This window comes from Lepidochelys kempii, chromosome 19 (assembly GCF_965140285.1).
Source record: "Lepidochelys kempii isolate rLepKem1 chromosome 19, rLepKem1.hap1, whole genome shotgun sequence".
Classification (NCBI taxonomy): Eukaryota; Metazoa; Chordata; order Testudines; family Cheloniidae; genus Lepidochelys; species Lepidochelys kempii.
The window spans coordinates 17,294,385-17,313,775 of NC_136398.1; the positions used below are offsets into that span (position 1 = coordinate 17,294,385).

The 19,391-nt window shown below is 53.5% G+C and overlaps 1 protein-coding gene across 1 annotated transcript in view; it reads left to right on the forward strand.

The window, feature by feature from the left end:
• Positions 1-19,391, forward strand: part of LOC144929561 (uncharacterized) — an 82,121-nt gene that overhangs the window by 55,051 nt on the left and 7,679 nt on the right. Inside the window, exons 3-4 of the mRNA XM_078849458.1 lie at positions 13,716-13,845; positions 16,068-16,152. Coding sequence (XP_078705584.1) covers positions 13,716-13,845; positions 16,068-16,152 — 215 coding nt within the window. The remainder of the gene's footprint in view (positions 1-13,715; positions 13,846-16,067; positions 16,153-19,391) is intronic.

The window sequence follows — 19,391 nt, forward strand, 5'->3', positions numbered from 1 at the left end:
TTCCTGATGAGATATCTGGAAAATAACCAATAGCGAACCCTCTTCTTCAGGCCTCATGGAGGTTCATTTGAAGAACAGTCCCTCCCCAAATGTACATGTGAACAAAACCCCCATGTGTGACAATTCACAAATAGCCAATAATAAGAGGCATGGGTACAGGTAAGTTGAATAGCCCTTCGGAAACTAAGGCTGCAGAATTCAACCTACCCCTGTCAAGAGTAACCTGAAAGCTCAGGGGAGCAGGGAATAAAAGAAAAATGAAGGAAAAAACTCAACGAAATCTCAGTGACAAACCGTAATCAGAGGGTTTGATCTCTTCTCTGGGTAGAGCTCCCAAAGTGTTTGTTTCAAACAGAATACGGTGCTGTGATCCACACTGGCTCCTGAAGGGAGCTGTAGTGAATATTGATCAGTTAGGAAGCTATGCGCTCTTCGTGCCGTGGGGCTGGTGGGATGCAGAAAGCGAGGAATATCACTGAACTGTTGCTTTGGTAACTGCCATGAAAGGGTCCGAACTAATGTCAGAGTCCTTCCTTTCCCTTCTGCCTTGGAGCTGATTTTCTCCAGTGGAAGAACAACTGACAAGCCCTTGATCCAGCCCGTAAATGAAGGAGAATATTGAGATTTCCATGGCTGTGTTGCAATCCTCTCTCTCTCTGGCACGCGTGCACCCCCCCCCTCCCCGGCACCCCCCGAATGCCAGTGCAGGCCAGTGGGAAATGTTCCATAGCTACCTATTCTTCCTTCTCTCCCTGGTAGCTAGTTTGGTGCTGATGGAAGGTGATGGCTTGACAGTCCTGGAGACTGGAGTCCTCTCCCCACAGAGCGTAAGTGTCCCAGTCATGCCAAGCCTTTGTGCATCAGCTTTGTGGGAGCTAAGTCTTTGGCCTCTCTGCACAGGCTGCCAAGTCGGAGCCAGTTGCTGATGGTTCTTTTCATGCTGTGGACATCTGGACACTAGTAACTGGATGGTGACACCCACCAACTTATTTCACATAGACCACCAAACCGCTCTTAAATGGTAACAACCTTTGGTCACCACCGACATTGCCTGGATTCTGCCTGGCAGCAAAGAGGAGAAGGGTTCCCAATCTCCCATTTCTTAAGTGCCATAAAATCACAAGATCCAAAAGAACACAGTTCTGTTTGCTGTAACCCCTAAGAGCCGGGATGTCCCCATGCCTTGTGCCATGTGGTGCAAGACTCCCTGTGATGGGGCATGAAATAGCCAGTCACAAAGAGGTAGGCAAAGGATTGGACATCTGAAAAGAGGGAGGGGGCTCTGGGGTTGCTGAGCTCAGCTCCGGTGCGTTTGGTGGGGTGTGTGGGCCTCCAAGTGGCACAGCGCAGCTTGGAACAGAAATCCTTCCCCAGGGGCTTAGCAACCCTAATAGAAAATGGTGCCTAGAAGATGTATTCATTTGCCGTGTCTGGTAATTACACTGCACAGGTGATGTGCGGGGCCTGGATCTGTTCCACACACACCAGGCCCGGGGTGGGGAGGGACCGTGCCCACATTTTGTTAATCTCTGAAGAAGGAAAGAAACCCCAGAAGCCTGGCTGTGAAGGGGAAGAGGACCCGCACCTGTCTCCATTCAGGGTGCGCCCCTGCCTCCCTCAGGGGCTACAATTCACATTCACACCCCTCCTCCCCGCAGCAGGACTCCGTAGGGTTCATCATACAGAGACCAAGAGAGAGTGGTCGAGTGGGCAGGACATGCAGTGGGGCACCTCAGGCCCAGCTGCTGGGTCTGGCTCTCTGGTCCCTTGTGGGTAGGAGAGCACAGGGAGTGGGCGAGCCTGGGGAGCAAGGGGGCTGCTGGCACAAGGGAAGGTGGCGAGAAGGCAGAGGAAAGGAGCAGGAACTGGAGGGAGCCCAAGAGGGGAGGAGGAGAGAGCCGAGGGGAAGGGCGGGCATGGCTCAGGGCAAGAGGGGTGAGGCGGGAAGGGAGAAGTGTGAGAGAGCTGGGAAAGGGGAGTGAGAGCCTGGGCAGGACAACTGACCTCCCTTAGCAGCACACACCACGCAGGTCTGTCCAGACCCCACAGGGTTCGTGCCGCAGATCCCTGCCAGGTGAAGGACGCAGCTCAGACACAGCCCATGCCTGGGCTCAGTCACTCATGAGCTGGGCCAGGCATAGGGAATTCAAACCCAGCCCTGCCGCCAGGGTGAGGATGTGCCACGAGGGTCCCAGGCCGGGTCCTTGTGGGAGACGTAGGGAAGGCAGGAGTGTGCAGTCCAGAGCCCTTCTGAACAGAGCCTCTCTGGAGTGTCCACGTGGAGTCCCAGCCCATCCCACACACCTCACTGCAGGCAGGCAGGACAGTGCCTGGGGACATGATACCTGCAGCAGGAACGGATTCGTAGGGGTCAGGGATGAGTGGGGCCAGAGCTAAGGCTGCAGAGGGGGGTGGTGTTCAGGGCTCGGGGAGCCTGGCGGGAGAGCTCAGACAAGGTGGGGACAAAGCCAACCCCTCCTGTCTGGGAAGCACCTGGATATCCCTGGGTAGGCCCAGCAGGGGTGACACTGCGCATGGATGTTCCCCCCGTGGAGGATCTCCTTGCAGACACGTGGGGGCGCAGCTGCACCTGCGCCCCCCCCTTAACGCAGACTCATGCCAGGCCCTGTGCTCGGTGTCTAATCCAATGCACAGAAGAGATGTCATTCCACTGTCAGCGATGGCTGAAGGGGGACACGATACAGCTGCTCACTTTCTATCCCAGGAGCCAGCCCTGGGTGGGGTGGGGTGGGGTGGGTGGGCTGGCTGCAGAGAGCTCTGTCTCTTAGAACGAAGGGCTATAGGGAGAGGTGGAGGGGCGCAGGATGTGGGGGGAGCTCAGCTGGGGTGCGCTGTAGGGCCTGGTGGAAGAGGGCTGGCTGTGGGGGATACAAGTCCCAGCAGGGGGCGCTGGGGTAAGGGTGCAGGAGGGCTGGCTGTAGCTCCATTTTCTGTCTATATTTCACACACACCCCAACCCCCAACCCCCACCCTGCTTTGCAGAAATGACATAACTACAGGGATTTAATATTCCACTGCTAAATTTCTTCATTTTTCAGGATAATTTCCACTATTTCATTGAGGAATAATTAATTGCATTGTCTTTAATCAGTTGTTTTACAAATCCAGCAGCGCAAGAAATTTTCATCGACAGACAATGTAGGCAGCTGCTCTTTCCTTCTGGGTGCATTAATGAAGTGAAATAGCTCGAGTTGGAAAAATATCTACTGGCAAAAAAAAATCTATTGAGGAGGGAAAAATTGAAAAGATTTTGCAGTTGTGTGCGTGGGGAGGTGAGGGGGTGCCCTAGAGAAAGAGAAGTTTAGTCCGTTCCTTGCCCCTTGTGGAATGCGGCTAGGGAGGAAGGCTAGTCTCGTGGCCAAGGCATCAGACTGGACTCATTTCCCAGCTCTGGAGAGACCTTGGGCAAATCCTATGAACTCACTGTGCCTCAGTTTCCCAGTTGTAAAATGTGGATAGGCTGATGCTTCCTTTTCCAACCCTTTGTTTGTTTGGTCCAATTGAGCTGTGAGCTCTTCAGGGCAGGAAATGTCTCTCCCTATGCAGCGCCTAGCACAATGGGGAGCCGATCTTGGCCAGGGCCTCTACGCGCTAATACAAATAATGAGTAAGGCCTGGCCCAAGGGTCACACCAGAAATGTGACACAGAGAACAGTTAAAGTGAGAGAAAGAGAACACGGAAAAACGGTGGAGGGAAATGCAGAGCGCCGGGGAGAGGGGAGAGTGAAAGGAAACAGCCAGAGGGAGAGGAGCCCGTCTGAAGACAATGGGATAGCAAGAGGAACCAATAGGTACAAGCACCGAGGGCCCCATCGTCTCCTCCGGCCCGTGAACAGGTGTGAGCTAAGGGGAGCGTGAGGGAGCCCCTGCCCTGATGGAAGGTGCTATGTAAGTGTGAGCTATTGCTCTCATTTCCCTTCCTAGATGCACCAATGACCCTTCAGCTGCCCTTGTGCCAGGCCCGAGCAATGCTACAGCCCTTTTAACCCTTCCCTGTCGGAGTGCTTGGGCTTCCTGCAGCAGGGCTAGCGTGAGGTTAGGCTCCATCTGCCCTGCAGTATCAGCATGGCAGGTGTGATTTTATCTTCTAGCTGGAGTCAGGGTGGTCCAGGGAGACGGGCCTGGGCTGGAAATCAGGAGGCCAGGTGCTAATCCTGCTCGGCGCCTCCGTTTCTCCTCCTGCCCTGTGCCTGGCAGCTCTTCAGGGCAGAGACCATTGTGTTTGTACAGCTCCTAGTGCAGCAGGGCCCTGATCGTAGCTGGAGCCTCTTGGTGCCACTGTGATATAAACTATTATGACAAGAGGCTTTTAAGAGATGTGGGGCCAAAAGATCCAGCTTTTAACATTTCCACTAGGCGTGTCACTGCTACCTCTCAGAGCCCAGTGACCCCGCTGGGTGGAAAGAAGGGAGATGGTGGAGGTAGAAGGCAAAGGCAGGTTCTTCATGGTTCCTTAGTGGAGTTAGCTTGGCATCAGGGCCGGCCTTATGGGTGGGTGACGTGGCCAACGGCACATTGCACCATGGTCGGGGGGCACCGCCCAACTGCTGCAAGCTGGTGGGCCTGGGCTGCCAGAGCGAGGGTGAGTACGGGCGAACTGAGGGTTGGAGCCCCTGGCTAGCTGGACGGTGGGCAGGGCTGGAAGTGGAAGTGGAGGCAGAGCGGCCACAGGCCACTCCTGGAGAGAGATGTAGCGCTGGGCCTGTGCTAGGAGCCTGGCACATCCCTTGGTTCCTCTCTCTGGGCCTGGCATGTGTCCCTTGGGGTAACAGCCTGTCACTAAATTAGGATTGCCAACTTTGGTTGGACATATTCCTGGAGGTTTCATCAAATGACATAATCTTTAATTAAAGATTAATTTTTAATTCCTGGAGGGTTGGCAACCCTACATTAAATGTTTGTTGACGTGTGTGCTGCCCTATGGGGCCAGACTTAGGGAAAATGGCACCAAAATATAGGATGGCCCAGGGCACCATTTTCCCTAAGGCTGGCCCTGCTTGGCATTTCCAGGCTTCTCAAAGTTATCCTTGTTGTGCTGGTTTTTTTCATTCTCCCCTTTCCTTTCACCTCCCTCCTTCGCAATGCAGGCAGTGTGAGAAGAGTGCTGTTACGGTGAGCTCTTGACCGGGGCCTGCGCTGCAGAGTTTAGCTGTGTCACCTGATGTCTCCCCATAAGAATGGTGCTAGTGGGTCAGAGCAAGGGTCCATCTAGCCCAGTGTCCTGTCATCTGACAGTGGCCAACGCCAGGTGCCCCAGAGGGAATGAACAGAACAGGGAATCTTCAAGTGATCCATCCCCCTTTCGCCCATTCCCAGCTTCTGGCAAACAGAGGCTAGGGACACCATTCCTGCCCATCCTGGCTAATAGCCATTGATGGACCTATCCTCCATGAATGTATCTAGTTCTTTTTTGAACCCTGTTATGGTCTTGGCCTTCACGACCTCCTCTGGCAAGGAGTTCCACAGGTTGGCTGTGCGTTGTGTGAAGAAATACTTCCTTTTATTTGTTTTAAACCTGCTGCCCATTAATTTCATTTGGTGACCCCTAGTTCTTGTGTTATGAGAAGTAGTAAACAACACTTCCTTATCTACTTTCTCTACACCAGTCATGATTTTGTAGACCTCGATCATATCCCCCCCTTAGTCGTCTCTTTCCCAAGCTGAAAGTCCCACAGCTCAGGGACGTTGGGATCCAGTGCTTTGATGGGTCCCATTAGAGGATGGGTTGGTTGCAAAATATAGATATTGTTATTTGTTATTATTTGTATTACTGTAGCACTGAGGAGCCCCAGCCATGGAGCAGGACCCCATTGTGCTAGGGGCTGTACAAACACTGAACAAAAAGACACCCTTGTCCCAAAGTGTCCAATCTAAGTAACAAATCAAAACATCCCCAGAGATTGGGCATGCTAGTTGGATCCAGGGGTTTGGCTCCATTTCCAATGAACTATCCTGTAGTACTGCATTGAACTGGCTAGCACCACCAGTGCCCTCATTGGATGGAATCCTCTCATGTTTGATTTACAGGTGAAATAATGGAAATTCCCCAGTGGAAGAAGTCTGTGGGTTGGGAGCAGGACAGGAGGCTTTGAATGCTATTCTCTCTGTTGCTGTGAGGGTGTAAGCAGGTAAACTGTCACCCGCGTGATCCTAGCTAGACACGAAGCTGTTACAAAGCCAAAGAAAGAAAAGAGTCCAAATATTAGGCAATAATAAAGAGCTACTCATACTAACACCTAGCTTCATCTGTAGATCCCAAAGTATTTTCTAAAGGCAGTAAATATCATTTCGCTAATAACGCTCAGACATGGTAGAACAGGACCCTGCACAGCATGCCAGCTACCTTTGGCATTGATACAAGCGTGATCAATGAACTAAGGTGCTCTATAATTGGCCAACAGCCCTGATGGTGACAAACAACCTTGCTTCAGCTCAATTCAGTTTGAGTAAAGGGACAGCTCGGGTGCCCTTTGTCACCCCTGCTTTGAGTCTTAGCAGTAGAACAATTAGCCAGATGTATCCAGCAAGACAATGTGCCAAAGGACTTCCTATGTGATGACACAGAAGAAGAGATGGTGAGTTTATATGCAAATGACATACACTTAACTGAATGCAACCAGACAAACTCCACGGCAGGGGTGTGAGATGTGATCTTGAAGTTTGGTCAATGGTCTGGATTGCTGGCATTGAAGTCGCTGTGTTTTGTACTTTGATGATGAAACACACCATTTAAGTGCTACATGCTTTTAACACAGCCTCCAGCTGTCAGGCAAAGACTCTCTGAAAAGCCAGTTCGGACTCTTGGATTAGACACAAGGCCCCTCATTGATTGGGCTAAATGGGAGACAGCTAGGGGGATGATACAGTGATGTTTAAGGTGCTACAAGTGTTATAAAGAACAGAGCTGGCTAAAGACTACAACAGCATTCGACAGCGTATCAAACTGACTGCTTCGGGATTTTGCTTTGGGAGGGCTTTGGCTCCTTCTGTGCCATGAACATTTGTGCTGTGTAGTTTTACTGGTGAAAAAGTGAATACCAAAGCTGCATGTACAAGCACTCATGAGAACTGAAGTTTTAATTCCCACACATGAATATTCACATTAAATACCCATGCATTTCTCCAGTCAGGGACCAGGAGCAATGCCGTGTGATTTAACACGGCCAATCACTATGAACCGCCACAGCTAATATTAAATACTTGTAGGATCTACAGCTAAATTATTTGCAAGAATAAAAATGCCACATAATTTTCAGTTACAATCAGTGACATTGCAATCAGCTTGAAAATATTCTGTAAGTGGAAAGGTGGCAGAATTCCTCAGAGGACCTGTTCTTCCTGCTCTAAGAATGAGCTTCGTAAAGGGGAAGCCAGAGCAACTCTGCTTCAGCAACACCGTAAGCCGATCTCCATATTAAAAGTGTGCTCTGACTTATTAAATTCCTTTAAGGCGCTATAACCCCCAAACTCCTCTGTAGACTAAACATATCATTCCTCGGAGAAGCTGTCAGAGGCAGTGCCAAACAACAGCACACAATTAAAGCCCCAAACAACACGGCACAATAAATCGCTGGAACCATGACTGGTCAGTGTAGCAGAGCGTGGAGTAAAGATCTTAATTACATTTAGACCAAACAGTATTAGGTTATTTATTGGATACTGTAAGTACTTGAGAATGGGCAGAAAGTCATTCCAGCCACATCCCTGGGCATTTCAGAGTGCAGATGAGAGGGAGACCAAGCAAGGTGTGCAGCCAATATCCATCACAGAACATTTTCAGAAGGAAGAAGACTGGTTTCTTGAAATAAGGCCCGATTGCATCATTGATTTTAAAGTGATCGCAGCATCATTTGAAGAACGCAGCAGCTGCCCCAGGTGGTAAAACAGCTGGAAAGCTGCCAGAGCCCAGGGGAACCAGCAGGACGTCTTTGCTGGTTTGTCACACTGCAGAATGCTTTTAACCCTTTCAAAGTGGAGACCCTATTTCCTGGACACATTCGCCAGGTTGAAAACTGCTTGTTGCGACGGCGTGCTGGCTACAGGAATTCTGGGTGCCTATGGGGTGGGGGCAGGGGGAAGAGTGGGGAGTGTTGGAGTTGCTAAATTGCATGTCATTACCCAGCATGCTCTTCCAGCTCACAGCTACATCATAAGCAGTTTCTGGCATCTGAGAATAAGCTGAAAGACATTTGTGCTGGCTGGAATGTCACTGGCTTCTTTACAATGTGTTCTGCGTGGTAGAACGGTGGAGCGTCCTCCCCAGCATCTAGCCTGTAGCTCCGGGTGGTATTTGGGGCATGGCTTAGTGAATTTCTTATACCTAAAGGCTGTCTAGGTTCAGAGTCTCTACCTCTGGCACAATCACTGCAGCAAGCCATTTGCAGAGCTGCTCACAGTGTCTTCCAGGCTGGTTAGTAAGTGGGGGTGGGGAGGGGGTTCTTTCACAACAACCCTTTAGAAGGGTTCTCTGCACTGCGTGGAAAGATTCCAGGGCACTTTTTGCAAGAGGTGGGGCTTGTCCCAGTGTCTTTGGCCAGTTTCCCTCTCCCAACACTGTTGTGCAAAATGCTGTACACCAGTTGGTTGTCATCCTCCATGACTGAAGGGGTGTCTGCATTTCCATGGTGCTATGGGACTGTTGCCCAAATAAGGACTTTTAGGATTAAACCCAGAGCTTGTATGGGTTTAATGGCAATCACAATAGACATGCAAGAGATCATTGCTATTTGGACTGTACACACTAAACAATAGTATCACAACCTGTGCACAAGAAGCCGGCTGGATTGGAAGTTATGTTTGAGTCAGCCTGCTCACACCCCTTTATTGTTCTCTGCTTGTGAACATTCATAGAATCATAGAATCATAGAATATCAGGGTTGGAAGGGACCCCAGAAGGTCATCTAGTCCAACCCCCTGCTCAAAGCAGGACCAATTCCCAGTTAAATCATCCCAGCCAGGGCTTTGTCAAGCCTGATAAAGTTATTCCCATAACTGCAGTTTTGTTTGTGTGAAAAGTCACAACAGGTGAAGTTTTGGGCCTCTGGTCTAGAAATGGATTGATGAATGGTGGGTGGAAACACATGTAGGCCACCAGCTGAGGGATGTAAACCAAGCCATGTGACTCAGGGGACTCACTACAAAGCTCACACAGCAAACTCCAAATTGCGAGTAATCAGCTGCCTACTACTACGAACAGTCTGCAGAGAATCCAGAGCCTCCACTCCGGTCATAAAACCCATTCACCAAACAGTCTGGAGTCATAAACAAATGTGTAAGCCATGGTCTGTGAGCCTACAGTGAACGAACTATGGCCCTACAACTGTCAAATCTACTGTTTGCAATGAATGGTCAGACCAGCTAGTTTGGGTTTTGGTGAACTGTACGGTGCTGTGTGCATGGCACATGAGGGTCACAGCTGAGGGGTTTTCCTTCAGCCTTAGCAGCTACTGAGGAAGGACGCTCATCCCTAAGAGATTGGGGTTCAGTTCCTGGTTCTGCTACAGCAACCTTACATAAGTCACTGGGTCAGTTGCCCCTCCCCCATTAGGGTAGTGCTATTTTATTTGTGTCTTTCCTAATTAGTTTGCAAGGACTTTGGAGCAAACCCTGTGGCTCACTGTGTGTGGAATGCCAAGCACAACAGAGCCCTGATCTTAGCTGGGGGCTAAGTGCAAACACAAATAACAACAGGAGCTGTTTTAGAGCTGAGATTCTGAAGCGTAAGTCTGCAGCCCGGGGTGATTCTGTGCCCAGTTCTGTGGTTGCAGAATTGTGGAGCATGCAGGGCCTTGCCTGCAGCCCTCAGTGGCCTTGGAGCTGGACAGAATTGTCCATCTAAGTTTTCAGCAAAACTTCCTTGGAACATTTTCCATTTCCATTGACTTGGAGGGTGGGGGGAGGGAGTTGCTGAAAAACTGAAAACCCTGATATTTTTCACTGGGCCCCCCAAAATCCAAACTATTTCAAAGAAAACGTTAGACGAAAATAAACTGGCCATGAATATATTTAGGCTGGAAATGAGAAGAAGATTTCTAGCCATTAGAAGAGGACGATTCTGGAACAGCTTCCCAATAGAAGAAGCGGAGGAAAACACACCAAGTGGTTGAAGATGGAGCTTGATAAATTTATGACCAGGATTATCTGCTGGGGCTGCCTGTGATAGCAGGGGCTGGACTCAGTGACCCCAGAGGTCCTTTCCAGTCCTGTCCTGTGTTCCTATGCAATGCAAAATAAAAAATAAAAAAATGTTTTCATCCAGTTGTTTTTCAGGGGGAAAAAAATCATCGTTTCCCAACCAGACCTAGTGCTTTTGCCATATCCACTCGGGACTATCATGCCTGGAGATCCCAGTTATTCAACTAGCCTTGCACTAAAATATTGGCAGCATCAACACAGAGACAAAACTAAGCCTAGGGAAAGCATGCAGGTTGGATTAGGGCAGCTGCTAGCCAGAGAGGTGATCATCTGGGCCAGTTGAGCCAGTGTTATTGCCAGGGACTGGGAACAGCTGCTCCCATGCCAGACTTGCTGGGGAGCGGGGAGGCAAAGTCCCAGCCACAGGAGTGGCTAATGCTATGTGTACTGAATGATCAAGCTGACAAGCGTGGCTGATCTCAGGTGTCATCTGAGGGGCCTAAGGTCGTGCCATGCCATGAGATGTGCAGCACTTCCGATGGATGGAGAGGCCACGGAAAGGCACCTGGAGCGTGGGGGGAGGGTAGGACTGGGAGGAGTCCAGCCTCCTTCCCTACAAGGAAGTCTGCCCCGAGCGAGCGGGAGTGAGCAGAAGCCAGTAACCCTTTCGTGCCCAGGCCATCCCTGGAGGTCGGGGTGGCTGCAGGTTTTGGGCTCTGGCTGATGGGCAGCTGGAGCCGTGAGCCGGGGCGCCCCCTCCTGGAGCGTGTCTGGCTTTGAAGAACTGGGAGCTAATGCTCTTTTTTTCCCTTTCCCCCTTTCTGTCTCAGCAGCTGACAGGCAGCAAAAGACCCTTTTCAGTTGTCACGGCAACAGCGTGTCACAAAGATGGCTCGCTGTGAAGTGCCAGCAGCCAAGGGCTCTGCTCTCAATCTCTGCCACCTTGGCCCCTGCCAGCCAGGCTGCTCAGCACTGGCAAGTGCCCCCAGGCACAGGAGTGTGCTTGTGTTTGTGCACTTGTGTGTGTGTGCACCTATGACTGTGTGTGCATGAGTGGGGGGAGGGGAAGTATCCACTCCCACTGCATTCAGACTGTTGGCAACCGCACCCAAATCCCATAGGACCCTGTGTGCATCTTGGAGCAAGAAGCAGCGTCTCCTGGGGTCGGACAGCTGTTGTGTCCCTCTGGCTGGCCAGCCTGTGCTTGCTGGGCTGGGGTCCAGTGCACTGTTCCTGGCCAGGACCTGCTCCTGACACTCAGCTTGGGCAAACGCTCATGCCCCTGCTGCCCGAACCTTGCCTACAGGAGGAGGCTAGAAGAGATTGATGGTCTAACCACCCCATCCCAGTCCCCAGCAATGGCCTAAGAACATTAGAACAGCCATACTGGTCAGACCAAAGGTCCATCTAGCCCAGTACCCTGTCTTCAAACAGCACCAATGCCAGGTGGGAATGAACAGAACAGGCAATCAGCAAGTGATCCATCCCCTACCGCCCATTCCCAGCCTCTGGCAAACAGAGACTAGGGACACCATCCCTGCCCAGCCTGGCTAATAGCCATTGATGGACCTATTCTATGAACTTATCTAGTTCTTTTTTTAACCATTTTATAGTCTTGACCTTCACAACATCCTCTGGCAGAGTTCCACAGGTTGACTGCGCATTGTGTGAAGAAATATTTCCTTTTGTTTGTTTTAAACCTGCTGCCCATTCATTCCATTTGCTGACCCCTAGTTCTCATGTTATGAGAAGGAGTAAATAACACTTCATTTACTTTCTTCACACCAGTCATGATTTTATAGCCCTCTATCATATTGCCCCTTAGTCGTCTCTTTTCCAAGCTGAAAAGTCCAGTTTTATTAATCTCTCTTTATTAATCTGCAGAAAAGGACCTAGGGATTACAGCAGACGAGAAGCTGGATATGAGTCTATGGTTTGCCCTTGCTGCCAAGAAGGCTAAAGGCATTTTGGGATGTATAAGTAGGGGCATTGCCAGCAGATCGAGGGAGGTGATCGTTCCCCTCTATTCAGCATTGGTAAGGCCTCATCTGGAGTACTGTGTCCCGTTTTGGGCCCCACACTACAAGAAGGATGTGGAAAAATTGGAAAGAGTCCAGCGGAGGGCAACAAAAATGATTAGGGGACTGGAACACATGACTTATGAGGAGAGGCTGAGGGAACTGGGGTTGTTTAGTCTGCGGAAGAGAAGAGTGAGGGGGGATTCGATAGCTGCTTTCAACTACCTGAAAGGGGGTTCCCAAGAGGATGGATCTAGACTGTTCTCTGTGGTGGCAGATGACAGAACAAGGAACAATGGTCTCAAGTTGCAGTGGGGGAGGTTTAGGTTGGATATTAGGAAAAACTTTTTCACTAGGAGGGTGGTGAAGCACTGGAATGGGTTACCTAGGGAGGTGGCGGAATCTCCTTCCTTAGAGGTTTTTAAGGTCAGGCTTGACAAAGCCCTGGCTGGGATGATTTAGTTGGGGATTGGTCCTGCTTTGAGCAGGGGGTTGGACTAGATGACCTCCTGAGGTCCCTTCCAACCCTGATATTCTATGATTCCAATCTCGCTTCTGCCTCTCTGAGGGATACAGACCTCGCAACTTGCTCCGCTCCCATGACTGGCCGGCCTGGAGAGTCTCATCGGGCTCTCTATGACCCATGTTTAGTGCCCGTCACATGAACTCATGAGATGTGGCATTTCCATGAAGGCCCCCCCGGCTCCCTGGGGGGACCCCCATTTGGAGGGCTGTCACCAAGACCCCAGCAACACCCTCAGAAGCGGGACAGTTTCGTCTCTCCCTGGTCCCAGGAGGCCTCCGTGCTCCGAATGAGCCCCAGGTCACAGCAAGTGCAGGAGGGTCTGTATGCTGCTTCTCAGACTGGCCCAGCCTGCTGGGGCTCTCCCCAGCCCTGGCATTGTGGAGCCGATGGCAGCAAAGCTGCTTCTCCCCTCCCGCCTGAAGAATGGCCTTGGCCCATCACCCACAATCCTGCAGGGGAAATGAACAGCTCTCTGCCTCCCCTGCTTGGGATGCAGCAATTCCTGGCAGAGCCTCACGGGCCTCGCTGGGCTGGGGGGCCCCGGGCTAGGAGCAGTGCTCCCCAGAATACAGTGCAGGCCCCGGAGCTCAGCATGGCTGGCTGGGGCCCTGAGGAGAGGCCGCTCGAGCCACTGGGCCCTGTGTAAGCTTGCCAGGCGAGGTAGGGTCCCAGATGGCAAGTCGGCAGGCCCCGGTGCAGAGCCGAGCCCAGACATTATGTCCCCTGCCCCTCACTCCATTGGGAAGGAGTCGGGAGGAATGGAAAGTTGCAGATAATGAACCCCTGCTGACCGTGGAGACTCCCAGTTTAGGGCTGCAAGCTGCATCTGAATTGTCTTGAGAGACAGGATCCGAGCCAGGCCTCTTCTCCGGGCCAGAGTCTATCCCGCAGCTCGTTTGCAGCCACAGGCCTTCTGGCCAAGGGGACTGGGCTGGGTTCCCTGGTTCAGCACCGGGAGCAGCCATTGACCGGCTTGAACCCTCCCTCCCGGCTCAGGGCATGTGCCCTTTCCAAAGAGCAGCCATCCCACCTGCCTGCCACAGCAGCACTCGCAGGCCCTGCCAGCCCCGGGAGCGCCAGACGCACGGGCGAGCAGAGGAGGGATCCATCCCGCTGCGGGTTGTGGGGCTGACAGCTATGACGCATGTACGCCGCTTGCAGCATGTAAACAGACAGAAGGGAGAAGGCATGGGCTGCTGTCCTGTTGCCAGAGCGGGAGGATGTTCTCCAGCAGATCCTGGGAGGGGGGGATGCTCCACCCCACTCCCCCCCGAGGCAGCTTCCGCTCTCCCCCTTTTCTGCAGCTTCTCCCACGACTGCCCCTGTTTCCATGGCAGGCCACGTCCCACCCTCGTCTCTGCCCAGGATGCCTACCCTCACCATGTGCTCTCCTCTGCCGCGGGGCCCAAATCACAGAGCCCGGGGTTAGCTGAGTTCTCAGCGGCATCCTGGGTACAGGCCCCATGCTGCATTCACCCACCTGCAAGCCCAAACGTTCAGCCACTGGATTTGGGGTGTGTCCTCATCTCCTGGGGCTGCCATGATCTTCCAGGATCTGGGATGTTCTGCAGCACAAGGTAAGCTGGATAAACACCAAATCCTTTTCCTAACTCCCTAGGAACGCCCCTTCCTTTCTGTCCCCTCCTCCTCCCTCCCCCCCCCCCCCACCCCGCTGGCCCCCAGCTCTCTCCCTACAACTAGCCCTTCCCTTTGATGGTGGGGGGGCTGCTAACTGCACCTCCCCACTTTACAGAACAATCTTTGAGCACCAACTCTCCCTTCGCCCCATCTCCTGGGAGGGATAAGCCCACTGCAGGCAAGTCTCTCCCCACTGCAGGCCTCAAATCTTCCAGAGGTAACCCCTAATGCCATAGGCACCGATCCGTGGGTGCTCCAGGACTCAAGGACCCATGGGAAAAAAATAGTGGACGCTCAGCATCCACCTTCACCTGCTGGAGAGAAGCAAGCAGATGGCGGGCGGGGGCCTCAGGGGAGGAGGGGACCCGGGGGCAGGCCTTAGGGCAGAGCCAGTGTGGAGCACCCATGTGGAAAAATAAAATTCAACGCCTATGCCTCGTGCAATAGTGCAGCCCAATATGTCGTTAGCCTTCTTGGCACAAGGGCACACTGCTGACTCCTATCCAGCTTCTCGTCCACTGTATCCCCAGGTCCTTTTCTGCAGAACTGCCGCTTAGCCAGTCACTCCCCAGTCTGTAGCGGTGCATGGGATTCTTCCGTCCTAAGTGCAGGACTCTGCACTTGTCCTTGTTGAACTTCATCAGATTTCTTTTGGCCCAATCCTCTAATTTGTCTCGGTCACAATGGACCCTATCCCTACCCTCCAGCGTATCTACCATCCACGAACTTGCTGAGGGTGCAATTCATCCCATCCTCCAGATCATTAATGAAGATATTGAACAAAGCTGGCCCCAGGACTGACCCTTGGGGCACTCCGCTTGATACCAGCTGCCAGCTAGACATGGAGTCATTGATCACTACCCGTTGAGCCCGACAATCTAGCCAGTTTTCTATCCACCTTATAGTGCATTCATCCAGCCCATACTTCTTTAACTTGCTGCCAAGAATACTGTGGGAGACCGTATCAAAAGCTTTGTGATGCTATGCTGGAGAGAGTGAGCAGCCCCAGACACTGCATCGAGGCCGCAAAGCTGGCATGGACAGGAAAGGCCCTGTGCTTGGGAGAGGCTGTGGGGGGCAAACTGGGGGGGATGATAAAGAGAAACGAGGCTAGATCCATATACAGCATGTAGGGCCCCACTGGTGCCAGGCAGTCTGCTGGGAGGACGGGGTGGGGGGGTCTGTCCCTACCCTGCAGAGCCTGGCATTCCCCTTACATACAAGGGGACAAACTCGCACTAGCGTTGTAACCCTGTGCAATCGCCTGGGATGTCCTGGAGCCCTCAGACACTGGGAGAGTCCCAGATCCCACCCCAGGCCAGCTGGGAGAATAGCCCCATGGCTGCCTGACCTGCCAGGCTGCGTTCGATGAGCTGGAGCCGGCCCTTTGCTCGCACACGGCAAGGGGGTTCTGTGGCCTCTGCCCAGTGCGGGAGCTCACTCATGTGCCCTGGCTGGAGACCCTCCGTTAGCAGAGCTCCAAGAAGTTAAGCAGAGGCTCATGATTTAAACCGTCAGCATTTCCTTCTGCGCTGGGCTCCAGAGAGACCATCCCTCTGCTCCCAGGGAGCCGTACGTAGGAATGGTCCACAAAGCTCTGCTTCCAGGGGAGCAGGGCCAAGGAGGAAACCCAGTGCTGGCTCCTGGAGCGTCAGTGCCCCCGACTCCCCTTGGAGTGATCTAGGCAGAGAGTCTGCCTGCCACGTGCTCTTTGACCCCTGTTCCCGCAGGGGAAAGGAGCACAGGGGTGCGGGATGGGGATGGCTGTGTTCGTGGGGGGAGCAGGGACCTTGGCTGGATTCACTGTGTGCAAAGGTGAGTTACCTGCAGGTTTCAGGAGTGAGAGCAAAGGACAGCATGACCCAGGCTCAGGAGCCACGGGCATGACCCTGCATCCCACCTCCCTGTCCTGCAGTTGAGCCTGGGGCAGCAAACCCGGGAATCCTTCATCCACCCTCCTCTTCCTTCCCAGCATGCCCAGCTGAGAGACCTGCCCAGCCCCCTTGCCTGCAGGGCTTTGATGATGCTCTGTAATCCTGACTGACATCTCCCTGCTCCTCCAGCCTCAGGCCTCTACAAACTGGATGGGTGCCTGTCACTCCTGGCTCCCAACCCCTGTTATTCCTGCCCTGCCACCCTACCACACAGCTCCCTCTGTGCCCCTCATCGTGGATCTGCAGCAGCTCCTTGTGCTCCAGGCTGCCAACGCCCTGCAGTGTCCCTGCTCCCCAGTCCAGGGTGCAGCGATGGCGAAGGGCCCTCCTGTGTCAGTTGCTTGGGCAGGTTCTCTGGAGTCCCTGGACAGCCTGTTGCTTTCAGCACCAGACATGAGCTGGCCCTGAGAGGGGCCGAGCTGTATGGGTGTCCCTGTAAGCATGACACTGCCTGCAAAGGCAGCGAGGTCTGTGCTGTTACCCCTCAGCCAGCTGCACTGGAGCGAGAACACCACAGCGGCCTTCACGTGACGCAAACCCTCACGCTCCCGTTCCCGCGGGGCTCCAGAGACGCTCCCTGTGTCTGGAGCCTGCTTGGTGCGCATTGTCCGGCCTGGCCTGGGAGCATGGCCATGCCTCCCATACTGACCTGCAAGGCCGCTCTTCCGCCCCAGCAAGGGCCCTGATCGCCCTCATCTGGAGGGTAGCTCCCTTCTGCAGAGCCACGGTAGGGTCCCTTCCCTGGGAGGATGGCCCCTGCCAGCACCTTCCCAAGGTTCATAGAGGCTGACCTTAGGGTGGCCAACTTTCTGATTGCAGAAAACCGAAAACCCTTGCCCAACCTTCTTCCTCAAGGCCCCACACCTGCCCCGCCCCTTCTCCAAGGCTTGCCCCGCTCACCCCAGGCCCCCTCCCTCTGTCGCTCACTCTCCCTGCTAAGTCTTGTGCTGGGTGCTGGTCGTGTTACCCCTTCCCCTCACACCCAACCCTTTCTCTCTTTACCCCCAGTGTGGGCCTTGTCTCCCTCTGTTGGCTGCACTGTGTGTTGCTGACTGTGCATGAATGGGCCAGGTCTCTGAGCTCAGCCTGGACAGACTTACGTTTTTACATCCAGGTGATCTGACCAGTGCATCATTGCAATTGCTAGGGCTTGGCTTGGCCCAGGGCTTTCAGCAGGTCAAAAATGGGCTGCTTTCTCCCATTTCCTGTTCCCAGTCTAACTTTGCAGGCCCCAGAGGCTAGGGTAGTTTGGCTAAGAAATCATAGAATATCAGGGTTGGAAGGGACCTCAGGAGGTCATCTAGTCCAACCCCCTGCTCAAAGAAGGACCAACTCCAACTACATCAAATGTTGGACATCTCTGAGCCATACCTATGCGCTAAGGCACTTGCTTAGAGGTAAGACCCTTCCCTGAAATCTGGTAGTTTCAGAGCCAGCATGTAGCCATAGCTTACCTGGGCTGTGACGTTCACCCACCACAGCAACATTCACACTCTTACCCTCTTGTGTTCCCCATTTTGGTAGCTAATTCCTGACTAGCTACCTGCTGTCTCCTTGGAGAATCTCAGAATATAATGGGGGTCGTGCTTCGCAATGACACTCCGCAGAAATGCACCCCTGGGCTGAATCGAGTTCATTTATATTGGTGTAAATCCAGGAAAAGTCCATGAAATCCAGCAGGGTTACTTGGGAGTGACACCCATGGAGTGAATGCAGCAGCCTAGACTCCTCGGCACAGATGGCAGGACAGAGATGCCAAGAGGCTGACGGAATAGGATCTCCTCATGGGAGGGCTCCTTTACCACGTCTCCCGCTGTGTCACTCCTGGGTGACGCGCTTCCTCCAAAAGGAGGAGAGAGGACGACCTCCCTGCCCTGCCAGTTTGGAAGAACCTCAGCCACGCAACGCCGGGACGTGTTGCATCATGTTGCCATGGCAACTGACATCTTACGATGCCCAAGCAGGCGTACGCGGAGTCATGCCACATGAATCATCTGAACTCGGTGTGACAGGAGGAGAGAAAGAGCAGAGACGTGCTAGCCGGGCCCAACCTGCCCGTGTTGGACCCGTTTGTCTTTGGAGAGATGTGTGTGGGAGGGGGGAGAGCACCTCTGGGTTTAAGTAATTAACACTAAACCCTTCATTCAAAATGAGGTGAGATCCAAAGACAGGCGGCGGAGCGGGAGGGATGCTGAGGTCAGTGCTTGCTGGCTTCAGGCCGGTGGGGCGGTCAAGGGACAGGAACAGTGATGGTTGACCCGGGATTCGGATCGATAAAACCGTGCCGCTATTGGGTGTGATATTGCTCAGGACACAGGTTTCAAAAGCAGCCACCGCCTGTAGAGTGCTGGGAGCCCACCTCGAGCAGCCCGGGCCTGATGCTGGGACGTGCTGAGCATCCGCCCTTCAGCTGAAGCCAGTGAGAAGCTGCGGCCAGGAACATCAGACCCCGGGGCTCCCAAGAGCTTTCAAACGTGGCGAGGATTTTAGGTGACACTATTGCAGCTGCACAGCTCGGGACCCCCCGACCCCCGCACTCTGGCAACGTCTCTGTCACGGGGGCTGCTCACCACGGGGGCCGCTCACCACGGGGGCTGCCTCCTCCTGGTCGCTCTGGGGATAGCACTGGCCAGGCCCTGCGCCCCTTTCTGACGGCGTCTTTCCCGACCTCCTCTCACAGCCTCTGCAGCTCAGGCTATTCCCTCTCCGTGCCTTGGCCCTTTGGCCAGGTCATTCTGCATGTTTCCTCTGCCAGGCGCTATGAAAACCCCACTCCAGGAAGCGGCTGTCTTCCCTTCACTGCTCTGACCGTGCCGCTGGGAGGGGAACCCGGGCCCGCCCTCTGCTCCGGGTTCCAGTCCAGGGCCCTACCTCTAGCTACTGTGGCCTGCTCACTCCCAGATCACGTTGCTCTTCCCCTGGACACCTTCCTACTTCCCAGCTCTACCTCGTGGCTCCCCTGCTCTGGGTTTGCCGGCCCAAGCGCCCTCCTCTCCGGGCATGACCGCAGACTACTTCTCTGCAGCCCCCTTCTGTTGCCAACTCCCAGGCTTTATACTTCCCCTGCTCATTCCTTCTCAGCTGGGCGCCGTCAGCAATTTGGTCTCTGCCCTCCCTGGC